The sequence below is a fragment of the Patagioenas fasciata genome, chromosome Z (assembly GCF_037038585.1).
Source record: "Patagioenas fasciata isolate bPatFas1 chromosome Z, bPatFas1.hap1, whole genome shotgun sequence".
Lineage (NCBI taxonomy): Eukaryota > Metazoa > Chordata > Aves > Columbiformes > Columbidae > Patagioenas > Patagioenas fasciata.
The window spans coordinates 53158769-53183535 of NC_092560.1; the positions used below are offsets into that span (position 1 = coordinate 53158769).

General features: G+C 36.8%; 1 protein-coding gene across 1 annotated transcript in view; it reads left to right on the top strand.

Annotated features, from left to right (window-relative positions):
- PRDM6 (PR/SET domain 6) overlaps positions 1-15241 on the top strand; it is a 78767-nt gene extending 63526 nt beyond the window's left edge. Inside the window, exons 7-8 of the mRNA XM_065861088.2 lie at positions 3632-3808; positions 10837-15241. Coding sequence (XP_065717160.1) covers positions 3632-3808; positions 10837-10951 — 292 coding nt within the window. The 3' untranslated portion in view covers positions 10952-15241. The remainder of the gene's footprint in view (positions 1-3631; positions 3809-10836) is intronic.
- Positions 15242-24767: the final 9526 nt, after the last annotated feature.

The following is a 24767-nucleotide window of genomic DNA, read 5'->3' on the forward strand; positions in this document are numbered from 1 at the left end:
GTACTCTTCACTGGTTTCATTTTGAAAATGTAAATCAAAAAGCTTGGAAAAGCTCAAATTCTAAATAAATATAAAACCTGAAAACTATTATGTTACAGTTACTCCTTTCTGTATTTCACTTGATAGTGGCCCATCATTTAGTCAGGGACTGTAAGACTGGGGTCTCTAGAAAAATCTCTTGGCGTTTACATGTTTGTAAAACCTAGAGAGTTGATTGATGGTCCGTGGGGTTAATGACAACAGTGTAACTTTTCTAACAGGAGAATTTGCTTCTGTGTAAGTAGATTTCCTTTCTTTAAGCTCAGAGAGGAAGACAGAGAACTAGAAAAATATGTAGCTAGGTGTTTAATGAAAAACATTAGAGCTGCTTTTGATAGCTGTCAGCAGATCATTCACATCTGCAAATTGCTATACGTCAGTTTAGCTATTCTTAAATGTAACTTAAAAATACTACATGAGAAGATTTTAATCAGGGTTGATTTAAATCTGGAAGGGTCTACAAGATCTTTTGCAGAAAATGCAATAATGAAGATATTGAAAGTGAAGTTGTTTTTGGTACATGATAGCTGAGGAACAAATTTTTATAGAAAAAAACTTCCTTCAGAGAGTCAGCATGTACTTCGATGCACACCTGTTACATCAAATTGATTGCTTTCATGCTTGCAAATCTGCTTGCATATCTGCAAAAGAATATTTTAATTATATAAGCTTTCACATACAAAGTGACTGACAAAAATTTCGTTTGAACACTGATTTTCTGGAACATCACCACACATCTGGGCTGTGACACAGCTATGCTCATATTCACATGGATACCCTGAAGCTCAGGAAGGTACAATATGTTCTCAGTTGTTCCAGTGGAAATTAGTTTTTCTGGGCTGAGACTGCATTCAGTCCAGCAGCACATCTTTGAAAATACAGCCTATGAAGACCACTGTTTTTACGCTGTTCCTTCTGTTTGCAAACCTCTGCTATAAAGAGGTCACCATTTTAATTCACTGCCCTATTGCAGTCCAAAGTGGTGGCAGAAGACATAACTGTTACATCAAAGACAGGTCTGCTCTGCCCATGTCAATGTGCTCACTGAACCGAGCACTGCTTGTGTTCAGTCCTTCTGCATTGCTTTCATTTTTTTAAAAAACAGCATATTGATTTTATTTTCTGCCAAGAAAATATTCTGACCACAGTAAAATAGTTAACAGAGAACAAAATGATAACTTTTATATTTGTTGAATGACTTTTTGGTCTTGGAAAAAAATAGTAGTATCCAAAAGTTGTCAAAATTTGGTATATTTGAAGCTTCAGTTTTGCAAATCAGATAAAGCATTCTAGAATTGTTATAATATTTCAATGCATTTATAGGTTTTCTTTTTAAAATGAGCTTTGTTTAATGTGTGTGATGTATCTAGCTTGAAAAAAATTACTTGTTCTGCCCATTTTAGTATTAATCAGAATTGTTTGTGTATAAACTGGAGAAATACATCCCCTGCAAAGAGAAGGGTAATGACTTAAATAGTTATCCCAAGATATGGATGAAGACAAAAAATACAGTCAAAGTGATCTAACAACAGCTGATATTTTACGGGGCTCTTTTTACTGAGCATCTGCCAGTGAAATGTATTCGGAGTATGTATATTAATGTGCTTTGTAAACAAGAAATTTGTTTTGAGCCAGTGTAGGGGGTAAAAACATTTTACTTGGCATAACAATATCCTTTTATAACTGGTTTGGAATTTTGACTATTTACAGATAAGTTACAGTGTGACTTTTTGTTATATGAAATGAATCACATTGACTGTTAAAAAAATAAAAGATCAATTGGTTTTATGTAGTGTTGTATCATTTACTATGGTAACTGTTAAAAATAGATAACCAGAGGCTAATAGATGTTAATGGTTGCTCTCACTATTAAAAAATCAATGTTTCATGGTTAAAGAATACCTTAATGTATTCTTTTTGCTTAAAACTGTTTAACTTGAAAATACCCAAACAAATAAGTTTGCACTTAAATTTTCACATCAGGTTTGATAAATATTTTCTGTGCAAATTAACCTTGCACTTCAAGAAAGGAGAAGACTGGGCATGTTACTACTTGTACTCCAATGAGAGAAACAGATATTCAACACTTGTTTTTTTTTTATTAAAATACTATTTTACATACATTCATGTGTTTTTTAAAGGCCACATCATCTAATTTAAGTAATCTTTCCCACAGCTTTTATGTATTACTTTCAAACTTTTTGGAGACCAGTTAGGTTTTCAAATCTAAGTAATTAAAATTGTAAGCTATTGAGTTATTGACCAATACTGAGCTATTAATCAAGCTAAAAAATTCTACAGTAAGGGTTCAGTGCTCTGAAGCACTGTAAAATAATAGTGTTTGTGTTCAGTGATGCAAGTAGCCACAATTAAGCAGTTCACTTGACAAATGAGATAGTTCACTTTATTTTGCACTTAATTGAATTGTACATGCTTGGTCACCATTGACTCGTTCCCTTTAGTTTCGGTTTCTAGCCATTTAAACATAAACATGTATTAAAGATAGAGCAATTAAATTGGTGTTGGCCGCTGGTTCTAGAAATGCAGACATGAAAAGCTGTGTCTTAAAATGCTACACAGGTTAAAAATCATCAATATTCCTCTAGAAAAATTCTTATTTTTCTTAACCAAAAGTCTGATGAGCATGTAGGACTCTGTCACTAACTTATATCAAAAGCAAAAAGGAAAAAGACCCTGTAGGATATTGATATTAAATCACTTTTACCAAACGGAAATATATAGACATTTTTTCTTCACGTTTGATTTTAGTTAGTCATGGTGTCTGCATTTCAACATTCCTGTCTCACCTTGCTCTCTTATATCCTTTTCGTTCTGTGTTTGCAGTCTATTTGTTGTGATTCTGAATTTCTAACATATCAATCAGTTTTGTTTGTTTGTTATGTTTGTTTTTAACAAACTGTGGTGTTGAAAACCTAAATTCTGGGTTTCATTTCAAGATCACAAAAATGGCATTTTCAGTCTGGATGGGAGAAACATGTTAATTAAGTGCAAACATTTTCAATAGCTGTAAGAAAATAAAAAGGTAATTGTAGCATGGTGGTTATTTTTTCCAATGTCTCTCATTGAAAAAAAGTGATCTCAAAAAACCTAGATTCCTCCAAAGCAATATGAAGAGTTTAATGACAAGGAGTCACAGAATCCATCTAGGATCTAAGTTAAGCAATCAGATGTGCATTTGTAGATAAGACTGTAGCTGGCACCAAGTGACAGAAGATTTCATGAGTCTCAGCTCTGATGTGAGAGGAATTATTTTGTGACTCAGGCGTACTATGTTGAGTTTGGGAGAAATAAGGCAGGCTTACCATGTGTGGTGCAGGCTAACTAGCTTGCTGAGTCAGGTTTTGTGGGACATGATGCTTATAGACTCTCAGGTAGTTTCTGCACAAGTATTTCACATTTACCAAAGAGGTCCTGAAGTTTTGGTTGTGTTTCTCCCAAGAAAGCCACAGAGAAGTGCACGTGCAGTTCTCTTTGGAAATCGCTGGGAAGACCAGATATTCCTGTCTATATAGTTTCCTGCTCACGTCAACAGAAAGCACTGACAGCACTGTGTTTCTCTTTCCCATTGCAGGCCCTACCAGTGTGGTCACTGCTCCCAGTCTTTCTCCCAACCTTCAGAGCTGAGGAACCACGTAGTTACACACTCCAGCGACAGGCCTTTCAAGTGTGGCTACTGTGGTCGTGCCTTTGCTGGTGCCACAACTCTCAACAATCACATCCGGACACACACTGGGGAGAAGCCCTTCAAGTAAGTACTTGGATCAAGCAGCCCTTGTCAGCTAAGATCAGAGAGGGATATGCAGCGCTACTGTTCACCAGCATCACCGCTCCATACTAGTACATGGCAGAGGTTCCCTTCAAAGACAAGGTCGTACTATGAGATAAAACCATTAGTGGCATGGCTAAAATCAGAATTAAACCAGGCTTGGCCTTGGGTGGCTTGCAAGCCCTGAGCAATTTTACATCCTCTAATAAGAACTTCTTTATCTAATTAAATGTCACGCTGCTGCCAGAGACCCATAGCTGAGAATAGCACTCAAGACTGGGATAGACTATGCTGTAAGGATGCTAATATGATTCTTTGATGCCTATATACTGAGGTAGATCAAGATTCACTTAAAAGCTTATTTGGATCTGGTTAAATATGGGGCAGAAATACACATATTTTTTTAGTCTCAGTGTCACTGTATGGAAAAAGCAACCCTAGCTTGTGGCATAAGTTTGGTAAGGTCATAACAAGAAATTGATAGTGTTCAGCTGTTTAAGACATAAGAAAAAATAGCCACCTGGTCAAGATTTTTTTAATTAAATAGGCTCTGCTTATTCATGGTGTTTTTGTTGACTGAATTTAAAGCTAAGTGCACACACGAAGTCTCAGAAATTTTCCCTCTGTGCTCACCTCCAGCCATAGCATAGGTGATCCAGGTGGATTTTTCTGTTGTGCAACACTCTGCCTACCTGACAGGAGGTGTTCCCTCAGAATACAAATTTTCCATAATTATGTCTGTATTTTTGCTGAACTGACAGACTCAAATTTTATAAATATTGACTGACAAGCACAAATTTTATGGATATTATACCTGTAACAATCCCACTTTGGAAGAAAAATAATGTACTGATATCAATGTATAATGTGTTGATACAACTTCTTTTGGAAGCTACCTGATGTTCCTAGGAGGAATGGGAATAAGAGGAGAAGGTTTGTGTTTCTTTCAGTCCTCCAAGGACTATCTGTCCTCCGTCTACTTTTCTCCATTTGTCTTTCTTCTGTACTTTTGCCGTACTGTGCTTTCAGTCTTCTGGTTAATGTAATGGGGCCTGTCAGAACCCCTCATAACAAGCTCGATAGAGATACCAGTAGAGATGCTTTGCCTCCATATATGGTTGAAAGAAAGCATGGCCTCCATACATGTCTCTGCTGGGGGCAAGGGGACAGAGCCAGGAACCAAATACTACATGTCTGGTACAGAAGAGCTTGCATACCAGAAATCACGGCTAGGATTGTGTTGTAGGTGGTAAAACATGGAAACTCAGAGCATCTAAACATTGAATCCTCTAGAGCCAGTCTGTTGAACGCTCAGAGCCCACACAAAGTGAACCAAAAGTAGTGTAAGCAATCAGATTGATTTTATCTAGTTGCTGTGTAAATAGATTTTAGTAATTAATGGAAGAGGTTTCCAGGTCAAAATGGAAAATAGATTTCTTTTAATGTTAAGGTGTTACTTATGTGTAACCTTGTTGACTCCACTTAATTTTTTCCTTAGCTTCCTGTTTTTGTCATGTTTCCAATAGATCTGCTATTTTTCCTCATTTAGAGTCATTATTTTTCCCCTTTAGTTTCATAATTTTTTTACTCTTTTCCAAAATGGTCCAGACTACAGCACAATTTCATTTGTGAAAGCGCTTAACGTATGTGCCAGTGGTCTGGGATTTGTTTGCTTGTTTTGCCCTGTTTATGCTGAAGTTTTTAAGTCTTCCGGGATGTATCTGCCTATTCTTAAAGCTGCAGGGCAGAGCAACAAAGAACATGGATGGTCTGTACTGCTTCTTCATGACGTATGGCATAATCGCATTCTTGTAGAATTTTATTTAGTTTCCTCAAACTCAAGGAATAGTAGTACCAGTTTCTCTCTGGAAGTCTTGTTGAAGTATTTGCAGTAAGCTGACTGGTAATTTCACATGAAATTAAAACTGGACTTGCAGGTCTTCCCATGCCAGCTAGTCAGATAAGGGGACACATGAGCCCTGATCCTGCAAGGTGTTCAAAAGGGCAAATTTGCCTCCCATACAGGACTGATTGTGTTTGAGATAGGAGGGGCAGAAAACTTTTCTAGAAATTGATTCGCTCTCTCTGCTGGAGGAAAAAGAAACAGCTGCAGCTCATCTAATGTCTCATCATCATTTAGATCCTCCTTTGAAAAGGAGGTGTCCAAGACCTGGTGTTAAGTAAGCTTAGGGAAAAAACTCAACAAATTCTAGTAAACAAGAACCATAAGTGAGACGAACAAGATTTCTGTCTCTTGACCATGCAATTTACGTTTTAAATATCTGTTTGCAAAAGGATTTTGAGTATATGCTTGCCAAAAATATGTGAAAAAAGTCCATTGAAATAGGGCTTCTGTAGCTCAAAAAGTTTTATATCCGTGGTAAAGTACTTATTTCTGTTGAATAATATTTTTGCTATTAGCAACAATGACTATGCACGGATAATGCTGAATTACTTAGATGTGAGCAAAGATATTTTTAAAATAAGATGCATGAAGGTGTTGCTGGGTTCTATTTCATGGATGAAAATGGGCAGTCAGCTGGACAGCTAACTTGCATCAACTGTGAATGCAACCTCACTATTTCTAATGCAGTAAGGCTGTTACATTTCTAAGAGGGTTTTTGGATTAAGCAGGCGATGGCAAACACTAAGTATATGTTTGTATGCATATTACTTTCAGAAAGTGGTGTTAAAAATTGTGAACATAGAGTGACAGTATTTTAAAATATTTCAATTTAATTTTCATTTAAGAGGAATTCTGTGATTGGTTAAAAAGCTTCTTCTGTGAGAAGACAACTTCTTTGTAGGTCCTAGGTAACTTTGGAAGTATGGTGGAAGACTTCTTTATTTACTTTTTGTTACAGATAACAATGCTAAGTGAGGTTATCTCTAGTCAAAGCTTTAACTGTATTGCCTGCACTGCAGGTCCAGTTAGAAGGGATTTCTTTTCATGTCATCACGAGCTATCAAGTCAGCCTCACCACCGTAAAGTTTTTGTGTATTCTTATCTTCCTGAAGTCTCCACTATGGCTGCTAGTCTGGGAACAAAGCTCTTAAGTAGGAGAAAAAGGAAGATTATTTGCCATCTCTGTTTTCTTAAATTCTTTCCCTCAGTCTTTTCCATTTCAACAAAAAATATAGATAGTCAAGGAACTTGCCTGTAGAATCAAGGTTATGCAAACCTCTAATAATCAGTAGTCAACCAAAAAAAATTAGAGGAAAGATTCTTTCAGATTGGGATAACCCAGGTGTTTTTCATAGTTTCTTACTGAAATGCAAAACTGGGGAAGATCCATTTCAGGTTGAATATAGAATATAGATGTTGTACCCGCAGTGACATCTCAGCTTCTCAGCTTTGTACTGGTGTTTGTTTGTTTGTTTGTTGTTGTTGTTTAAGTTCACTTTTAGTTTTTTTTTTTGTGTGTGTGTTTTCTGAACTCTTTCAAATGAGTTTAAAATTTAACATTAAATGTCATTCTTGAATGAAATCTTAAAATTTTTATTTTGGAAATAGCAAATGATTATATTTTTCCCCAAAATAGATCACAGCATTTTCTTCACCCAAAGCATTTAACAGAAGTTGACATAAACTTGGGAATTAAACCAATCCTGCCTATACTCCTCAATGTCAATGTTTCGAAAGCACTGTAAACAAACAGACCAGTGACAATGAGACCCAACTCAGAAAATCCAGTACCTTAGAAATATCCCAAACTGACTGATGATCATTTGCGAATTTAAGAAACATTTTGTTTACCATCCCTACCCAAGCAAGGCACATGGGGAAATCTCATGGTATAATGAAGTCTTCTGTTTCATGAGGTGGAATATTGTAGTACAATTCCCCTCTACAATTAAAAGAAAGGCACACACATTGAAAAAAAAAAAAAAGGGTAATATATATCCAGTTTTCACTGATGGCTTCTAATTGTTTGAGGACTATTATATAGCTTCTTTGGATCTATGCTGTGTCAACGGCTGTTTAAATTACTTTCAAATGCCATCAGATGTTTTAAGTGGAAATTATGTGGTCTCTCAGTTAATAAGTACAATTATTGTCAATACTTGTAGCTACAGCAGAAGCTTAACCAAATGTCTAATATCCAGGCTTGTGCTCAGCCCCATGGTTACTTTGTGAGTGGTCTCGTGAGAGGTGGGGTCTTTTTCCTTCCTGACTGTTTTAGCTACTATCAACCTTCCAACACAACATTGAACATGTGTGGCATTGGGCATGCACACAAAAACATGCACACACATGCTCGTCAGCCTCATAGATACAGGTCATTGCAGGAGTTATTCTTCTACAACAGCCTGTGAAAGGATGGTTGATAGAAGGAAAGAGTACATCATCATTCAAAAGAAAAAAATATTCTTGATTTTCCTCCCATTCCTACCTACCATGAAATAGTTATGCCCATTGCTGTGGCACTGTTATCTTCATTCTTCCTATTAGTTTGTCTTAGGCAACTCCGTCTCTGGACTGCATTGGAAAAAGGAGTCAGGAGACTAATAGAGGTCCCTGCCTGTAAGCCAGGTACTTATATATCCAAAACTGTAGTCCTGAAAACACCATCCACAACCTTTGCAAGTGTTTAGAAAATACTAGGCACCTTGGGTACTATCTGAAGTTTATCTGGGTACATGAGAAAGCCAGAGGAATTAAGTGTCTTGTTGAAAGCTGTATTCTGCCTTTGTAGTGCAGAGAGCACAGCCCAGCCAGCAGCAGCCCTAGGCACCCATATTCCTCCTGTCCAAAGGGCAGATGCTTGTAACAACATGTTTATGCTTTTCTGGTCTCTCTTCAGCATCCTGCTTTCCTGCGTCTGTATGAAAGTGTTGCAGAACAGTCTGTAGCTGGGGAGTTAGAGCACTCTCACAGCTGAAGAAGCTTATGAATAAAGGGCAGGAACCTGGATTTTAAACAAATATAATGAGCTTTGCTCTGTGCTTTTAAGAGCAATGCAAGGTGCTGAGTGAATGTGGTGTCCAGCTCTAGCCTTCTGGGCAGGCTCCAGAAGGGGTAAGGAGGTTCACCACAGCTTCACGGCCAGTGGTTTTAATGAGGAACTCTGTCTTTTGATCAGTCTATATTCTTTCTCTGAATCACGTATGGCCACTAAGCATCCTGATATAGTATATTTCATTTATTTGGCCAGGCACTGCCACACCTGATTTTGTAGGTTATTTTGCAACTATATACCACATAAGTGGTCAGGCAAGGATCCAACCCTCCTATTACTCAGCAAGCAAAGCGCTGGTGTTTGTAGACATCAAAACAACAAAACTATCAAGTTCAAGTAGATAGCAATATCTCATACAGACTAAGTTAAGCCCCAGCCTTAAAATTGATTCTAATGCCTCTGTGACAGATATATATATATATATATTTATGTATATAAAAATAATACAATAATTTGCAAGTTTGTCAGGCAATGAAAGGTAGTATATTTTGACACACTAATCCAGTAACTAATCAGTATTCTAATAAACAATCAGCATACACTAATGTGTCATCAGCACTTCAGAAGCTCTGGAGAGTGGATGATGTGCACATAGACGCTAATGAATACCCCAAAAATCATTAAGCAATCAATACTTCTGAGTTATTTTCATTGAGCTGATAGGTCTGATACATTAAAGCTGACATTTTACATTTGTCAAGATCACAGTGCAGTTTTTAACAGTGAAACAGGCTGCTAAAAATATTCCATGAAAGACAATCAAAGAAACACAACTTAAAAGTGTTGACTTTTTAGATTGGTACAGTAGCTTGGATGAATGACTCTGTAATGTCTATGTTAAATGTTCCTGAAGCAGAACTTTCTTACTAAAAATTACTAATGTGAAGAACATTCCACAGTTATGTACATGTGTAAATATATTTATTTTCTTTTGTTTGTTTGTTTGTAAGCAACTAGATCAGTGACAGTTCACTTCCTATCATTCACATCAGTGAAGAGAAAAAGACGAATATGAATTAGCTGAGCGCTTTATTTTCCTCACTTCTCCTTTGAAGGTGAAGAATTCATTGTAGTGATACTTTTATGATAATCTTCTTTGAAGATAAAACATCACACAGCACCATTAAATCAAAGATGTCTTTTGGAGTGAGCACCATACAAGAAGAATCTGCTGCATCCGTGTTTGTGACTTATTAAACACCTTTATCTAGTGTTCAGAATGCAAATTAAGAGTGCTGTGCTTGGGAGATTAAATACAATAAATTCTCTTCCAGGGCAGGGATAGGTGATTCATTCCGAGCTAGCAATAAACCCCATCTTATCCCCTCTGAAATTCAATTATTTGGTTTGTTCATTCACATGTTATTTTTGTTGCAGATTAGTGTTCTCTAAGAAGAGAACCAGGTAGAAAGATGACATAAAAGTCAGTGAAGCAAACACTGCTGACTGTTGTGAGTTCTTGCTCAACCCACAGATTTCTCAAATGTTGATGTTTTCAGATAATTAAGTAACCACCAACTCTATGTGTCTATTTAAAACGAACTCCACTGCATAGTCAGATCAGATAAACAAAGAGTTTTCTCTTGTTCTAGCACTGAGTGATTACTGCTTTGTGATTTCTCTTCCTCCACTAGGCAATTGTGGATTTTAAATTAGCAGAAAGTGAAATTCTATTTGTCATCAATTTCTCCTAGGGGTTACAGAGCAGAAAACTGCAGACAAGCTGCTTCTTTGATGGCTCACTCCTAAAAATCTCTTTTTGTTCTTTATCTATTTGAACTGACAGTGATCAGAGCTTCAGCAGGACAGGCCTCTCTGGAGAAATCACCTTCCCCCTGTCTATTGACAGATTCCTCTGTTCTGAATCAGACAGGCCTTGTCCCATCATAGGCATCAAGGCCTTGGAAGTAGCCACCAATTAAACCTCTTGAGCCAGTAAAATCTGAAGCCACTTTTGAGTGTCTGTTCTGATTAGGCAGGATGAGACAAAGCCCATCACCCCCCTCAGACTAGCTCCCCAGTCTCAATTTTCTCTCTTGCCTTCACCAGGTGCGAGAGGTGTGAGAGGAGCTTCACACAAGCCACCCAGCTGAGTCGACACCAGAGGATGCCCAATGAGTGCAAGCCAATAACAGAGAGCACAGAATCAATTGAAGTGGATTAACTGATTGACTGGTTGGAATTAAACTGCAAGGAAAGTCATGATTAAATGTCACGGACACTTAAGCAAAACCAAAGATTTCCTCTGAGCAACTTTCAATCAGTCCCAGAAAACCAAAAGCAGTAATAAAATAAGTAAGATGTTAAGAGATATTGATCCTGGCGTGGAAGTGAGACCAGGAATGAGATTATTTATTTATGACTAGGGATGAGTCTTATTTCAATTGACAAGTTACTTGGGACTGTTAACATTTCAAGTCCCACCAGGTATTGCTTTAATTCTAAAAGCCTTTATAATTGTTATTTAATGCCAAAGTGAGGAATCTCAAGGGTTCTTCTGCCCATAGTTATGACTGAGAATGCACATGGACTTGTTTATTGTTGCACCTTTTTTTGTAGCATGAGTCAAAGAACCCAGATGTAATCTGTACATTTGACTGGGTTGGGCTAAGTTGACCCTGACATGGCTATAATAGAAATTGCTGTGTGGAATGGGAAGTGATCAAGAGCCATATCGGGGTCAGTGTCAGCCTCCTCAGATCAAAGGGCATTTCATTTCCATAGTCTCATGTGTTACACTCTGTGCACTTCTTCATGCAAGTAGTTTCATTCAACAGCATTGTGTTGGCAAAGATATCCTGGGGAAAAAAAAAAAAAAAAAAAAAAAGAAGGAATATTGTATATCTGCAAATACACATTATATAAAGAAGCCAGTAGGAAAACAATTTTAAACTAATAGAGGTCTCAAATTCAGTCTAATAGCTATGAAAGACAGAGACAGTAGAAAGTGTTTTAAATATTTAAGTTTCCAGTCTACCTGTAAATTGCATTATGAGGAGCAAAACAAAGATGATGTTTATTGTTTGGGTGACTGATTTAATGGCTTGCTGATTTCTAGAAAAACTGATCAGAAATCCAAGCTGTAATCCATTGATATTTTTTTTCTGTTGGTTTGGATCAAACTGAAAGTGCTCCTGTATTAGATAAACACACTTTCAACATACTCAGACTGAGCTTCAAAACAAAAGCTAAATCTGAACTCAGACACTTTGAAAATGGCTTGGAGGTTTCATAGTATTCACTTAATGGAAATTTGCCTGGTACAGTCATTAATGAAAGAAAGCCAAAATATTCTCAACATCAATGTAAAAAGCTCAGATGTCATTACTTTGGTTCAATTTAACAATTTCCACATTGACATTTTCAAGCTTTTATCCTTGATGTAGTTCAGATCTCATGATTTTGTCTAATCAAAGAATGGTTTTCACTTCTGGAGACCAGTAGTGTTTGTTTATATATTGAATGTCTCAATGCTAGAGCTGTAGTTTGATAAAAATGTTATAAAAAAAAAAAGAAAAAAAAAAGAAAAAAAAAAGAAAGAAAAGAAAAAATCACAAAAAAAAAAAAGAAAGAAAAAAAAAACCCACAACCAAAAATAAAGTACCACCATCAAGAAGCAAAACCTAAACAGTTCTGAGGTCATGCTATCTCATAAGATAAAACTGTAAAATACTTTTGTGGAGATTATGGGGATTAAAACAGATTCATTCAGTTTTGCACCAAAACTGAAGTGCTGGCTGGCTCATAAGGGCTCAGTTGATTATATTAAATATTTAAAAACATTTATGGGGATGATTTTAAATATGTAGAGAATTAAGTATCCAATTCTGTAAAGGGCTAGACAGAATCAGCTACAAATTTAATAATAGGTTCATACCACTTATGAATTCTACAAAGAGCTCAAGCAGAAAAAGAGCATAAAGTAAACTTCAGACACATTTAAAAGGAATTTAAAAACTAAGACAACCTTACTTCAGGATGTTCATTTAATATATTGCAGAAACTTTACTGCAGAATCTGGAGTTTCCAAAGCTTCGCAGGGCATTATTTCAGGAGATACTGTATTCATGTTTGGCCATTAAAAGTGTAAAACATCATGGAAAAGAAGTATTTTTAATCACTGTTCTAGCAAGCACCAGCTTATCTCATAAAAAGTTTTCAGCCCTGTGAGTTTTTCAGCTCTGTTTTTCAATGCAGAGATATGGGGAGTGAGTAATTCTGTCATCACTTGCCTGATTTTATCCTCCAAACTATGAGAGATTCTTAGCTACTATACAAATGTGTTTACTTGTGTGTTTGTTTTTTAGGTTCAAAGAAGCATGGGAAGCTGGGTAGGAAGAATTGCAACTTAAAGGTGACTATTTGAACATCGTTTTGTTCCTAGCAGGGTTAATAAAACAGAAACAAACAAACAAAACATGATCCTAAACCTTTCACACCCTCATGCCTGATAGTTCACACCTTCCCTTATTTAACAGACATAATGTAAAGTAACATCTTGATCGGGCACCAGCTTTTGGTTATCATTTGAACAGCAACCGTAGATAATTTCTGCAAGCAAATAGATATTCCTACCCCTCCCCCCCCAAAAAAAAAAAAAAAAAGGCAGAAATCTATAAATAGAGCAAGTGGGAAAAGCGATATGTTGTGGTCTGAAAAGAAAATAAAAATAAGAGCTACCTGTTAGATCACTGACTTGTGCTGTTGCATTATCTTACAGTGCTCTTCTGTTCAGTGGTAGTCCAGAGCACTCAGCCTCTTGCAGAAAGGGATTTATATTTGAGTCCTATAATGCAAATAGCACCTAAGCATGTGCTTACAGATATTGTGACTTCCCTGCTGAAAACAGATAAGTTTACTCACATGTTTTTAATGAAACATGTCTAAATACTGTCCTGAATGAACGTGAAATAAAGATCAATTACTTCAAGATTTTATTGAATTTTCACAAAAATATACCAGATTTGGATTTCTGCTGAACTTACTTTGTTTTGTTTTGTTTTGTTTTTCCAAATAATTATTTCTTGTGTAAATCACTGTGTTGTGCCAGATTCCCAAGCACAATTTCAGTTATAGTATTGGTTTTTATCCAGAGCCTTCACAACAGATTTGGCAGCATACAAAAGCAATTCAGTGAAAACCCACGATTTCATAGTGTTTTTTTCTTGAGTACAACATTTGGGATTCTGTTACAATATAACACATGTAAAACCAACATGGACAACCTAAAATACATCCTTGGATTGGATTAGAGAGAATCAAGTTCTTGTCTGCACTTCCTGAATGCTGAGTGAGTTTCTGTTCATGTATCAATGGAACAATCATACATTTGGTTCTATTATGAATGCAGGATGTGTTTGCACACAGTAAACTGAAGCAGTAAGTGTAGTATTATCTTTAACTTTAGTGATCATGTGTCTGCCATTTCAGGATTTCTGAAGCACTTGGCATCTCTTTTTTTGTAGTCTGGTAAATAAACACAAGGGTTTTTTGTTGTTTTCGTTTGGTTGGTTGATTGGTTTTTTTTGTCCAAACCTGAACTTGTTGGAAGTCATATTTCAAAATTATGCCTGGTTCTGATTTATTTTCAGTGTGAAATTAAATTTTATATATTCAGAGAATTATTCCTTTGAGAAAGACACTAGCTCCTTTACAAACCTGCAGCTATAGACACTAAATATGATCTTTTTAATACAATTTCATTGTCTTCCCATGAAAGAAAGCTGCATTGGGAATAATGTAATAATTACACCACATTAGATACTAGAAATTTACAAGCAATGATGTGTGTATTTTTTATTTTGGTAGCATCATCTCTCCTTTTAAGTACTATTTATTATTTGTATGGTGCCATTACATTATGTGATGCTGTCTTATAGCTGATAAAATGATGTGATTTCAGATGAATAAGTAAATGGAAGTCCAAAAGTAAGTCCTCATTGCTTTTGAGAGTCATCAACTGTGCTTTTTTTTTTTTTTTTTTTTTTTTTTTTAATATATACATTACAATTACAGCACTCTCCTGTTCTGTCCAAGTCCTTTCTGTGGATAAGATTCCAGAAAATAAAAGATTCTGGAACTGCATGAAGCCTTTAAAAAATATTTTGGTTTGAAGTTTTGAAGTATATTTAAAGTTTTTATATCATCAAGTCAATCTGAAAAACTGCATAATTCACCCAATAGATGTACAGTATGTTGAAGGGGTCCTCTGTTGTAATAAAAATAATGATGACATTGTAATTAGAAAGGTAACAGCTTGTCTACATTTTTTAAACTTCATAAAATTGCATCTTTTTTACTGCAAAGGATCAATTAAGTCATGCATGTAGCTGTATTCTTGTGATATCAACTGTAAAGACTACATGGTGTTTAAATGAAAATAACAGGCACACATTTAAAAAGAAGATGAAGAAATGTAAATATATTTGATTAATAAAACATTTCTATTACCATATCCTAAGCCTTTGTTTTATGTTAAGATTATGTATGGAATTTTGTGCATGCTGTGCAGAAAACCAAATACGCTTAAATACACGTATGTCAAAGGCAGCCACAAATAATCACAGTGCCTTGCTGTGGTTTTCCTTATGAGCTTCTAAAAGGGATTTGCAGCTTGGATGTAGCAAACTGACTTTCAGTGAGAAGAGACTGAGATCAAGTTCAGTTTTCCTGGTGATGCAGTCCCAATACTCCTATTAATGTAATACTGAGGGCATAGTGCAGTCATATGCTCAAGCAACTTGTCAACCATGTTTTGGAATTTGTTTGTTTAGGTTTATGATGCAAACTGTGTCATATTGTAACCAAATTTCTCTATTCTGCCTACTATTATACTGTGTGGGATTTTTATGGTTGACGGCCTGAATCTTGTTTCGTTACCTGAATCCTGATTTACAAGTATCACCATCTAGTGGCCTAAGAATTTCAAAACTGCAGTTGATGTGATGTCTGAGCTCATTTAAAAAAAATCATTCCAAGACCAAAGCTAAAAGCATTAACCATGCTCTGCTGCAAGGGTCTTTCAGTGCCTTTTTAAACATTATTTCACTAGCACTGTGTATCTCAAAGAGCATTGATTGGTTCATAAAGTCACCCCTTGTTCCACTTGAAAAAATACTACTTGAGTAAGAGAAAAATATGTCAGTTTCTATCATTTTTCATGTTATGTAATCTTTTACATAAGCACCAGAACCAACATGGTAGAATAATTGTGCAAAACTACTGTACTTGAGAAAATACTCAGGTAAATTGGCCAGCAGACTGCCTGTTGCTTTGCAAGTATTAGTAGCAGGGAGAGTCAATCATTCAATGCAAGCTTCTATACATCCCAGGAAAATTCTTTATGACAAGAAATTGTATTGAGTCATGCTGTAAGAGGTTATATCACCAAACCCATGTAATCTTTCATGAGCTAATGTGACACAAATGTTTAAAGGGGGTGGCAGGTGGAGAAGTCCTTTGGCTAATGGCCCAAGCTATGATAGAAGAGTACTGGGGTCCACCTTCTTGCAACTCTTTGGGTGCATGATTTAGGAAGGGTGAACTGAGGTCTGCTAATATTTTTCTTTTAACACATTTCCTGAACTTTTATAGCTGGCCTGAGGGCTAGGAGTTTGCTGCCTTGTTACTTTTGTCCCTGTATGTGTTCACTGAGATCCAGAGAAGAATCAGTCCAATATTAAAGTACAAGAGACCAGCAGAGCAAGACAACATCGGTTTTACTGTTTGGTTGTTGCGGTTTTTTTATTCAATAAAGTGGACATTTGGTCCCAAACAAATATATAGAGATCAGCAGTGACCAAGTCAATACACACACTACTTAGGTAGTTTCCTTGGCACCACTGAGCATCTGCCAGTTAAAACAAGTCCAGTGACTTCTTAACACTACAAACCCAAGCTATACTTGAACTGACGACACACAGATGTTGGAGCTGCACTCTGACTTCCATGTGCTGAACATTGATTCTCCCAACCTCAGACTCACTTCTTTTCCTACTTGCTAAAGGACAGTCAGCAAAACATTTAGACAGCAGATGTGGTCAATCTCATCTTCCACAATTGCAAGAGATTTGATAGCCTTTTGGATGAGACTGGGTGCTTAATGTACCCAGTTGTCTGATGAAAAATCTATATACACAAGCCAACGTACAACAATAAGTAGGTGCCTAAGAATAAGATCTGTACAAGCCGGTGCATTGGATAGGAATTTTATCTTTCTCCTTAATACTTCCTGGTAGCCATCCTGAGATAGATTGCTGACCAGCTAGTCAAGAGATAGCCACAGGTAGCTTCTTTGCTCTAAATCTGAATAATTTGCATAGACATGAAACCAACCAAGACCACAGACAGCTGGGCATAGCCATCGGTTGTTTCCCATCCACATAAATAGGCCATCAGTAAACTAATTCTGTGGAAGACCTAGACATCCAAGCATGACTGGAATTAGTCCAAGGACATGAGGAGGAGAAAGGAACTTATAGTCTCTCATAAAAGGGATCAAAATCAATTCAGTAGATCTCACCTTTGAAGGCTACATCAACATATCTTTTTTCTTTTTTCAATTTTTATTTTTATTACAGATAACATAACTTGAGAGGCACCCACTGTCTTGGAAAGCCATATTATGAATCCTATGCCTTTGTAGCCATAGCTGGATCACTCTAGCTTTCTCCCAAATGTTTTCTCCATGACTTATCACAGTAGATGAATCTTAGCAGTAGTTCCACATGGATTTAAACTTTTTCCAGTCTTTACACTTCTCCCCCTCCCATCTTGGCTCCCTTCATTTCCATCTATTATGCTTCTATTTTTCTCTTCCCCTCTGACATTACTGCATCCATCATTCCCTTCCTCTCTAGAGTTTCTACAAATAAACTTGCAAATGACTAAAGAAAAACTTATATTTGTTTATATTGGCAAAATAAGTCACATATATACTTTTTTTTCTATAATCTCAGCTTCAATGGAATGAGTCAGAGTATAATAATCATGCAGAGCCTTCAACCTATTTTTTTTTTCTTTTTTTAGGGAGCCAAAAACATTTTAGCCTACAGTGCACACACTACTAGTGATCAAATATTCTTCTGGAAGCTATTTAGCATATTTTTTTCATTAGCCTTTTATCTGGGGAAAAGGCATAAAAGGTAATTAGATAGCCAGTAAATTAAAATTTTTGTATACGCAATACTTTCTATCAGGTAAAAATAAGAGCACAATTAAATGCACGCACTGATCCATAATTGTAATGTCTGCATGCTTGTCTGAGTCTTCCTTCACTTTCTCTTCAAAGCATAAAAAGCCAATTTCTTCTGCTTACACATAGGATCTTCAAGAATGGGGATAACATATTGCTGTGATACTGCACCATAGTTCTACACAATGAAATGCGACAGTAGCGTCTGATCAGTCAGCGATAAGAACACCGTGTAACTCCCATCTCAGTTTTTGAAATTGCTCATGTGATGAAGATATATGTTCCATGCATAGGAAGGCAGATACAACTGAAAACAGCATCTGATTCTCTACCATTGGATTGTTTAACTTCTTTTTATTTAATTAGCTAATGACAGAAAGGAGGCTGCTCTGCTCTTTAATGGGAGGTAAGTAGATCTGGGAAGTTTAGGGAAATTCAGAAGCATGTTGTGTCTGCCTTCTGTCTTACTAGTTTTTCTTTGCTCTATGCTAATAGTAGAGCTCCTAGAGGAAGATCTTCTTCCAAGTGCATATTTTAAAAAAAGATTGTTCAAATTATTTTTCATTTTTCCCTCCCAGAATTTACTCTCAAGAAAAGTAGAGGGCTTGCTTCAGAGTGTCTCTACAAAATGGACTGTTTTGTGCATGATTCTTCTTCAAGAGCTCCTTTTCATCCAAAAGTGTTTTGAGAGATGCTTCCTAAGTCTAATTATTATAGCAAATTATTATGAACATTTATACACTACAAATCATGGTTTTCCAGTGTCTAACTTTTTTTTTCCTGTTTAATCTTCTTAGTAACACCGTTAATTTTTACTTTATTGTTATACATTTTACTGTGGTTGCAAAAATCATCTATCTCTTTTAGTCTTGCATGCTCATATGGTCTTAATTCACGCCAAGTCAAGACCTAATAAAGGTAATGCATTGTGCAGTTTATCATGTATTAGCAAGTCATACTGTAGATTGTGGAAGAATCTCAAGCCACGTGTAGCTTTTCTTTTCCCTCGTTTTGGTTTGCCAGTAGCTGTCTGGGTTAGGATTTTCCTGTGTTGAATAAGGTAGTGGGCTAACTCCCTTTCTGCTGGCAGCCTAAGTACAAGGGCTCTCTGCCCACAAAATCCCATTGCAGACTCACAGCTGCTTGAATATGCTTCTAGGTTGCCTTCAAATGTAAAACTTCCCAGATTGGCTTCCATCCCAGTAAAGGTTTATCATTACTGAATCCACAGATTTCAGAAATTGCAGAAGAGAAAAGGGATCTACACCACTATTTACGTATGGTTAGTCATCACTTCTTTGTGCTGTAATTTGATTTGTAGCCTTCTCACCTTTGAATGTGTCATTAGCAGCACAGGTAACACCACAAGAACCAACAAAAATTACCAGGTTGCATTAGGATAAAAGCCGTAATAAAATAGCACACCAAATATATGTTAGTGTAGTAAAGCCATTAAAAATTATTATTATTTTTAGCAGAGGTGTCATTATAATTGACATTTTTTTTAATCCCTGCAGCTTTTACATGCATAGTAAATTAATTGTCTGTCAACATACCTTGGAGTGATGGCTTCATTTATTTTTTTGTGGGGGGGGATGGGCGGACCAAAATACTCAACCTATTCAGCCTACTTAGAAAGGCTGAGACAATGCAATCTATCCCCAAATCTGTCACAACTGTAGCTGTAGTCATTTAAAATAACCAATCCAATCATCCAGCTCTTGATTGTTTGATGTTCTTTCTGGCTTTACACTTTTGATTAAGAGGCTCAGCAAAGAGGTGAAGTTGCAAAATAGCAAGGGGTTCTTTGACCTAAAGAACCTGAAGTCAGCAGGTCACTTACAGTGACTGTGATTTATTGAACAATAAACATAGCCTTACCAAACCCTTTTCTTTCCTCACTGGCCTATTTTTGCAGGCATCATATTCTTGTTCAGAGGATACATGCAGAGAACTTTCAGAAAGATTATTCAATCTCAATATCAAATAAAATTTATCTGCGATCCTGCCTAACCATAGTAATGCATTTTAATATAGTGATTCTCAAAAATGGGATTACTAATAATAACAATCCGTGCTACTAAGGATTTTTAGCATACTCTACTAAACAAAGAAAAATACTGAATCTCATTTCATTAAAATGTAAAACTTCAGTGACGAGCCTTTTCCAGAGAGAACCACATGAAATTTTGATCAGAGAATTAAGAACACTTTCCTTACATAAGATTTTGTTACTGAGGTCTTGTGCACAGTACAAGAACAAGAATTTCTAACAAGGGAAGGTAAGCATGCCTCTTCAAGCTTATATATATTTATATATATATATATATATATATTTAATGACGACATAAAAAAGAAAATAAATGAAAGAAAAGAAACAATAGGAAAAAAATACTGATTGCATGGAAAAAAATGGTTTTACTATTTTCTTTCTGGGAAGTGTGTATGATTTACAGTGATTTTAGGAGGTGGCTTTGAAACACAAGTAAATTAATCACACTTTACTGAAGATCTAGGCCAGATTTAAGCAATAAAAACCTATTGTGATTTTTATACTATTTTTGTCTAAAACAATTTTCTCAATAAGTGCCTCCTGCAGCATACAGTCTTGCTGATCTATGTAACTCATGGATGACAAGTACAAGCTCTCTTCCCTGTATAGGTACAGGTACACACAGAGGCATTCACTCTCATTCTATCTCTCCCTAATCTTTATAAATTCTTTCTTTTCAAAAGATTCAAACTTTTTGTAAGTGAAAAGAAAATGGAAAAGCAAGGGAAGAAGGTGATAAAGTTAAGAGTTCTTTAAAACAAGGAGGAAACTTTCCATCAGGAAATCTTACTGTCTAACTTTAATAAGTTTCACCAGAAGAACATGTACCTCATTTTTTCATTAAAATTACTTTCCAGATAAGTGCTTCATTTGTCTCGGAGTTCAACATACATACTGCATTTCGCCTTGCATTAAATCAAGGTAATCTTCCACATGATAGATCACCTGGCTCGTGTTCTAACACACAGTAGTACTTGGGACTTTTTGACAGTCTTTACCCTACGTTTAAAATTAAATGCTCCGTAAAGGAATGAAAAATAGGCTTATTCTAACCAAACCTTTCTGAGGGAGACAGATGACTGTTATTCTGCTCCGAGAGCTTCCATTCAGCACACGCTGCCTCAGAGAGGGCAATTGCACCCTTACTGCTCTGCTGCCCTGCTCCAGGGACTCTGCAAGCTCTCAGTAAGCTCTGATTCCTAATGGGGTGCCAAGCTGGCTAGATTATTTCCTAAATGTGAAAATAGCTGAGCAATCAAAAGTCAAGGAAGAAAAAGCCCACATATTGTATTCCACCCCAAATTTAACCATGTTTGAAATTAACTTGTATATATAGATTAACAAAGAATGTCTTTAAATACCAACTATCTAACTAATACAATTATGTTTTCAGCAACGAACTACAAGGTTTGGAAGCTCAAGCTTTCTGTTTATTTGTTTGCCTGCAACCGTATTTTAAATTAATGTAAGCTGATGCAGAAAGCTGGTAAGCCGGGGGCTGGCTTCAATATTTGTTCAGAGACTGTTTGTCTTCTGTGCCCACCCATGTCACTACAGATCTGCAGTGTCTGAGGAAACTTACCCACCCCCAGTTCTGAGACCACTTGTGTGACATAATTTATATTTGCAATACTCTTCCACGATACCCCTGTGTTTCCAAATGCTTAGTGCTGCTACGAGTAAATGATTTCTTTCCACCGCACCTCAAAATGCCAGAAGGCAGGAGAAATTTAAACACAACTAAGATCAACATTGTGAGTTTACTTGGCCTCCACATCAAGCAACACAGTCATAAATTTCTTAGGCTTCTTATTTGAGAATTTAAAAGGCCCTATAGATTTGTCAAGTTTATGTAACAAAGCTTCTTCTATATGGCTTATAAATGTTGGAAATCCTAGGAGCTGCACTTTGTATTGTATTTGATCAGAAGGTCACTGTGTGACCAAGTATTTTCCCATTCATGTGTTGCTTCACTGTTGACTGCTGCAATGGTGGCAACAGCAAAATACCAAAAGCAGCAAGGAAGCGTTTCAGTTACCAATCTGTTTCTTTCAGATATTTTTCCTGCTTAGTAGAAATAGTCTCTCTGCTTAGATGTCAGATCTTTTTGTCCTTGGAGTTACTTTCATTTCTTGCCCCTACTGGATACGCACATGGAGCCTTATGACTGACCTTGCAATACTTAAAAATCCAGTACTCCATTAGAACATGGACACTGCCATTGGCAGGAGGCAACTGGGCATGATTTCTAGTGGGGCCTCCTGGTGTGCTGAGGTTTATGAAGGGCTCATGTCACATTCATGTTGACTCCACAGTCAGCATCTGTCTGTGTCAGTGCAGCTCTCAGTCATCCAAACACTGATAGTCACTTCCTAGTCACCAAACTACAAATCAATGCAATCTGTACGGCTGCATATTGTATAACACAATGTTCTGTGGTGTCTATGGTAGCAGGCAGCCTTCAGATGGTCAAGAAATAACACTGTTTTAATTCTGTCGAAGACCCCTTTATTACAGTAAGTCCATGCAAACTCCTTTACACCAATTGGATTATGTTTTCATCCTTAAAAAACATACTGTGGTTGAAGTTAGTGAAGCGTTTTTCCCAAGTTCAGTATTATGCAATATGGAAAGTATTTCTCAAAGGATCCACTATTGTTTGCTGTGAGTGACTTAGCCCCCTAAGGAAAGATAATGCCAGGCATTAAGACAGTATGAAGAGTTCTTCAGCAGCACCATAAATAAATATAAAGAGAGTAATGATTCTGCGCCCCTCCAGAAGACAAAGGGGAAATGTGTTCTAAATATAGGTTGAACTTTTTATTTTTACTATTAGAAGCTCATAACTGCCTTAGATAATGCTATCTCAATTTCTGCTGGCCTACTCCTGTAAGGAGTGGGATCCCACTGTTATTGGGCCAGCATCAGGTCGTTACCTAGGAAACACAGAAGTTTTAAAAAATAAATGAAATCCCTGGTATCTTTCCTTTCCTTAGTCCCCTGCACATTTACTCAGATAAAAGAGAACTCTGAGCCATAGAGATACTTCTTGCAATCACATCCCCAAACTTCCCAAGGTCTATGTGCAATGAAAAGGTTCAAACAACAGATACAGAAAAGAACAAAGAATGTCCAACAGCATCCATTCATTTCTTTCACCCCAGTGGCATTGACCTTGCTCTCGGCTTCATGAGTCATCATTTAGGATCTCGATAATCTACTGCAATAAGCATGAGATATTCCACAAAATCAATGAAAACAAAAGCAAATTCAGAGCTAAGATCAGGGCCTGTAAGTCACTAATGTTTGAAAATGATGGAGTGAGAATTATTACACAGATTCCTATCAGCCTCAACTGTCCATGGTATAACTTGCCAAAGTGCAGTATGCACAGACTTTATTGTACAGGAATAAAGATGCAGTCTCTGCTGAACCACCTGGCCTCCTTAACACTTAAAGATAAACTGCAAATCAATTATGAAAATAGAATTTAGTCCATATTTATGGGCTGAATGTCCCTACTAGCTAGGCTCTAGGGGACACTCAGAACAGAAATACATTTCAGCTGCTCCTTTAGATAATCTGTTTTCCTATGTGAAATCCTCTTGACAATCCTTGGTTCCCTGCAGATATTTCTGAATACATCATCCTGTGGTACTGCAAATACAATGAAGTGCAGGGTAATGCTGGTGGCACTTATATGTCTCATATTCATGAAAAGTATGTTCAAGAAATGCAGTTTCACTATGGAAAAGAAGGTGCACACCCTCTGTATTGGATGCTCCTACTTGTCATTCTGTGAGGGCAGTCTGGAAAGACATTTGGGCCTTATTCTCTCTTTATATTTATATTTCAGATAACCTTAACAACATTAAGAAGCTACTTGCCATGAAAATAATGCTTTAGAAGTGTTTGCCTTTCTCTCTATTAGAGCAAACTCGTGATCAAAACAGGCAAGTCTTGGATGTGTTATTAGAAATGGAAAATCACCAGCTGTGAGGCCAAGGAATGGTATAACTGTGTTATTTGTCCCAACAGTGTTATTTGTCCTTGCCAGGAAAGCTGTTCTCAAATAACCCCACTCCCTAATAAGGTCATTAAGGCTTATATTCACTAAGGAAGACAGAAGCAAAGGAATTAATTGAGAAGACAGACTCCCTATTTTTGTAGCATTTTACTGTTTCTTCTGCTTACTCTCATTTCCTGCCCAAACTGCATAAAGCACATTCAAACACCATCAGCAGTGTGAAAGTCTGTCAGTCACTCTCCTCTTCTCCTGTTCCCAGGGTCCAGCTGGTGATCTGCTCACAGAAAAAAAACATGGCAGCAAGGAGGGGAAGGAGAGCTGGTGATGGTGCGAATGCAAGTGTTTGTTTCAGAAGTAATAAGAAATAGTTATAGAGATGGAAAAAGTTTGGAGAACACCGCTGAAAAGTGTAGGCAGTGGGCTGGAATAAAGCTCCTCCATATGCAGAAAGAGTGAGAAAGGTGTACAGTTAGGGAAATTATTTTAAAGGTAATGTGACAGGAGAAAATAATTTAAAACCCAATTCAAAACTTTCATTGACTTTCTAGAGTTTAAAATAGTCCTTCAGGCTGTGTCAGGGAGATGTGCCCTGTATAGCACATGCCGCAGTTTTAGCCTTCTCCTCATCCGGACCAGGGATGTGGCTGGAGTGTGCAGAGGTGGAAAACGTAAAGGAGAGGTATGATGAAGGGAAAAAGAGGCCATAA